This window comes from Chrysochloris asiatica, unplaced genomic scaffold, assembly GCF_000296735.1.
Source record: "Chrysochloris asiatica unplaced genomic scaffold, ChrAsi1.0 scaffold00132, whole genome shotgun sequence".
NCBI classification, from domain to species: Eukaryota; Metazoa; Chordata; class Mammalia; order Afrosoricida; family Chrysochloridae; genus Chrysochloris; species Chrysochloris asiatica.
The window spans coordinates 4,350,039-4,353,860 of NW_006408650.1; the positions used below are offsets into that span (position 1 = coordinate 4,350,039).

Genomic DNA, 3,822 nt, shown 5'->3' on the forward strand with positions numbered 1-3,822 from the left:
ACCCAGAGATGCCTCAAAAGGCCTGTCGATCCTGCATCTGAAAACTCCACGGAGCGGTTCTGCTCTGTCACGCGTGGGGTTGGCATGAGCCAGGGTTGATGGCTTTGTGTATGTGTGTGTACATGTGTATGTTATACATCCACAGCTGCCTTGGTGCTATTAGACCCCAGGGTCTGGGGTCTAGTAACGGAAGCCAGGAAGGTGTGAACTGCAGGGGTGCACAGGACACCCCATGGGCCCTCCCTGTGACCAGCACACTCTCCTCTACAAACAGCTGACAGGGTGGGAGCTAAGTCACAGCCCAGCAAGGGAGGAGAGGCCTTGCTGTGGGGACCAGAGCGCCCCCAGCTTGCTGCAATGTCCCCCTCTGCTGTCCCGGCCACTCCACTTCCCTCTAGGGCAGGATACGCAGTTTGTTCATGCATTGGGTTTGAACCACCAATCTTCTTGCTGGGAGCAGAGCACTTAACCGCTGTGCCACCAGAGTTTCTTCCCAAGATTCAGGAAGAGTAGACCTGATCTGCAAACGCCGCACGCAGAAGATCCTGAAAGGTGGGCCTGGGTGGGCAGGGGCCCTGCTCTGATGCACTGGCGGCTTCCAGGTGAAGGCGGTGCTGGATGACATTCTCGAGAAGATCCCGGAGACGTTCAACATGGTGGAGATCATGGCCAAGGCGGTGGAGAGGACCCCCTACGTGGTGGTCGCCTTCCAAGAGTGTGAAAGAATGAACATCCTGACCAACGAGATGCGCCGCTCCCTGAAGGAATTAAACCTGGGGCTCAAGGTACCGCCGCCACCAGCCCAGCCTGCTGTCCTGGACACTGGACAGTCAGTCCCAAGGTGTAGTTCTTGTCCAACACGTGTGGGGTCCTCCCAAGTCAGAGTCTGCAGGTGTGATTAATATGTAATGCTGAACCTGGGGGCGCCATGGGTTAGGCACTGGTCCGCTAACTACAAGGTAAGCAGTTCAAACCCACCAGCCATCCGCTTGGGGTGGACTGGTGGGATGTGTAGTCCATATAGAATCTTGGTGATGCTGTGAGTTAAGCACTAGGCCGCTAAGTGCAAGGTCAGTGGTCCAAACCCACCAGTCCCTCCTCAGTTAAAAGATGAGGGTATCTCTACTTCTATAAAGACTGAAAATTCAAATCCTGTGCAGAGGGTCACGGTGCGTGCAAACGGACTGGATAGGGTGGGATTTTGCTCTTCGAGCCTATGATCTGATGTTGAGGGATTGGAGCTGGGCACGTACAGACCTCTGTGGGCTCCAGACCAGGGGCTGCTGTGCTGCTGTGGCCTAAGGAAGAGAGCGCCCCATGTGTGTTTCAGGGGGAGCTGACCATCACCACTGACATGGAGGACCTGTCCACAGCCCTGTTCTACGACACAGTGCCTGACACGTGGGTGGCCAGGGCCTACCCCTCCATGATGGGCTTGGCAGCCTGGTATGCCGACCTGCTGCTCCGCATTAGGGTAAGAGGGAGGCTGCAGGCTGCTGCAGGCTCCACATTAGGGTAAGGGGAGGCAGCAAGCTGAGGCTAGGCATTCCCTCACCAAGGAAGGAAACAAGTGGGCATGAACATGCAGCATAAGGCTCTCCAAGAGCACGAGTGAGGCCCAGAGTTGGATCCAGGGTGCAGGCAGGCTGCAGAGATCACGGCTCCCCAGGTGCTCTGAGCTTGGTGGGGCAACCCACGCCCCCGCCCTCAGCTCCGCGCTTCCTTGCAGGAGCTTGAGGCCTGGACCACAGACTTTGCACTGCCCACCACCGTGTGGCTGGCGGGCTTCTTCAACCCGCAGTCCTTCCTGACGGCCATCATGCAGTCCATGGCCAGGAAGAATGAGTGGCCGCTGGACAAGATGTGCCTGTCTGTGGAGGTGACCAAGAAGAACCGGGAGGACATGACCGCACCCCCCCGAGAGGGCTCCTACGTGTACGGGCTCTTCATGGAAGGTGAGCAGCTCAGCTGGGCACACCCCAGACCACCAGCGGGGAGGAAGGGCCCTTGATCCTGGAGTGAGAGCCTGGTTCTTCGTGTGGGGCTCAGAGCTGGGACTTAGGCGATGGGGTCTGACCTCAGCCAGGCCAGCCACTGCCTGGCTGACCCTGTGGCAGGAGGGACGAGAGGTGTCCGGGTCCCCAGGTCCCACACCCCTAAAGACACCTCCAGCCCAGTCCTTCTCTGTGTTTATTTTGGATTACAGACAAGAGATACAAACATCATTAAATAAGAGGGCAGGAAATGACAGGGTCTGCTGGACAAGTTGTATTCCTAGCTGCATACAGCGCTTGTACTGCACGTGGACACCTGGGGAAGGAAGGTGGACACATGGGCGGGGGGCAGCTTGGACCGCCTTCAACAGCCCGCTGGACTCAGGAGTCCTGCTGTGAGTGGAGGGTGACAGGTGAGCTTTGCAGCCACGAGCCAAGGGTGGACTGTCCCCACAGAAGGAGCACAGACAGCCGTGCACAGCGCCCTGAGAGCCAGGCCCGAGTCTGGGGTCCCGCCTGCAGGCAGCACACTCCCCTCCGCCCTGATGCTGGGCCCTGCTGTCCCCGCAGGTGCTCGCTGGGACACACAGACGGGCGTCATCGCAGAAGCGAGGCTGAAGGAGCTGACACCAGCCATGCCTGTCATCTTCATCAAGGCCATTCCTGTGGACCGCATGGAAACCAAGAACATCTATGAGTGCCCGCTCTACAAAACGCGTATCCGCGGCCCCACCTATGTGTGGACCTTCAATCTCAAGACCAAGGAGAAGGCGGCCAAGTGGGTCCTGGCGGCCGTGGCACTGCTTCTGCAGATGTAGCTGAGGCCCACGCTGCCCCGACCCCGAGACTGTGCCTCATTTCCTACAGAACACAGAAGCCCATCTGTCCCGAGGGTGGGGACATGGGAGGAGGAAGGCAGCTGAGTAAACCTGGGATGAAGTCACTGGTCTGGGCTCTGATTCATGCGACTGGTGGATAGCTTTCTGTGCCCAAGGGTCACCGGGCTGAGACCCTCAGCCAGGGGCAAGCATCCACAGATTCGGCTCTGTGGGACCAGACTAAATGGCTCTGTGCTGCAATCGGACTTGGGCTGACTCCCCTCAGCCAGGGGCAAGCATCCAGGGACTCAGCTCCCAAGTCCTGCCCCCAGCAGACTGCAAATCCTTCCCCCAAGCGCATTCTGGACACTGTGTCCCACACGACTGCACACGTGAGGGCCTGGGTCCACCTGACACGTGGACCAGCATCGCGCAAAGCTGTGGCTTTGTCATTTCCCCAGCCAATCACAGAGCCGGGTCCCCAGCAGCCTGACCTGTTTCTGGCCTGATGCCAGGGACACTCCTGGGGCAACAGTGACCCTGGGCTCCCATTTTCAGCCTGCTCCGGCAGAGAGCCGAGGCCCAGAACGAAGGAGGGCCTCACGAAGCCCAGCTCCTTGTGCTGAAGCATGGAGGCAGGAAGGCCATGAGCTCACTCCCTCACACCAGCCCTCCAGTCTGCAGCCTCCGTCCACTTGGCAGCGGGTGTTTGTGTCCACAGCTAGAATGGCCTGCAGCCACAAGGGACTGCACCAGGACAGGGTCAAAGGGTACAGACGAGGGGCATGGGAAGGACAGCCAGGTAGGCTGCCAAGGGGCTCATGGGCCTTGGCTCCACATTCAACCTGGACCTCAGAGAAGAGCACATCTTTCTGGGTGCATCCTGAGAGCAACCCTCCCTCCACAGGTGCTCGCAGACAGGAAGCTGAGGGTGCAGCACGTGGGCCTGGCCAGAAGGGGGCGCTGCAGCCCTGGGTGTGCAGCGAGCCAGCGTCCCATAACCAAACCAT

General features: G+C 59.2%; 1 protein-coding gene across 1 annotated transcript in view; it reads left to right on the plus strand.

Annotated features, from left to right (window-relative positions):
* Nucleotides 1–2,812, plus strand: part of DNAH17 (dynein, axonemal, heavy chain 17) — a 115,860-nt gene extending 113,048 nt beyond the window's left edge. The window contains exons 77-80 of the mRNA XM_006869533.1: nucleotides 603–785; nucleotides 1,331–1,474; nucleotides 1,730–1,955; nucleotides 2,565–2,812. Coding sequence (XP_006869595.1) covers nucleotides 603–785; nucleotides 1,331–1,474; nucleotides 1,730–1,955; nucleotides 2,565–2,812 — 801 coding nt within the window. The remainder of the gene's footprint in view (nucleotides 1–602; nucleotides 786–1,330; nucleotides 1,475–1,729; nucleotides 1,956–2,564) is intronic.
* The last annotated feature ends 1,010 nt before the right edge of the window (nucleotides 2,813–3,822 follow it).